Source organism: Eimeria mitis, genomic scaffold (assembly GCF_000499745.2).
Source record: "Eimeria mitis Houghton genomic scaffold, Emh_scaff2627, whole genome shotgun sequence".
NCBI lineage: Eukaryota > Apicomplexa > Conoidasida > Eucoccidiorida > Eimeriidae > Eimeria > Eimeria mitis.
The window spans coordinates 2,494-2,754 of record NW_013570967.1 but is presented as its reverse complement, the minus strand read 5'-3'; the positions used below and the strand labels follow the sequence as shown (position 1 = coordinate 2,754).

Here is a 261-nt window from a genome sequence, read left to right as displayed (position 1 = left end):
ATGCTGCTGCTGCTGCTAATATTGCTGCTGCTGTTGCCGTTGAGGACGGCGAGTGCGGTAGCTGCTGGGGCCTCAGGTTGTCTGTCAGCTGCTGCTGCTGCTGCTGCTGCTGCTGCTGCGGTTTGATGTTATTGTATATTTTTCTTTGCTGCTGCTGCTGCTGCTGCTGCTGCTGCTGCTGCAGGCTGGCGTACGGCTCTGGTCTGCGCTGACACCTTCAGAGCTGGCGCCTTCGACCAGCTGAAGCAAAACGCAACGAAA

General features: G+C 57.5%; 1 protein-coding gene across 1 annotated transcript in view; it reads left to right on the top strand.

Annotated features, from left to right (window-relative positions):
- EMH_0056510 (signal recognition particle 54 kDa protein, putative) overlaps positions 1–261 on the top strand; it is a gene marked incomplete at both ends in the record, with an annotated part of 5,094 nt that overhangs the window by 2,584 nt on the left and 2,249 nt on the right. The window contains one exon of the mRNA XM_013497362.1: positions 222–261. Within this exon, the coding sequence (XP_013352816.1) occupies positions 222–261 (40 nt within the window). The remainder of the gene's footprint in view (positions 1–221) is intronic.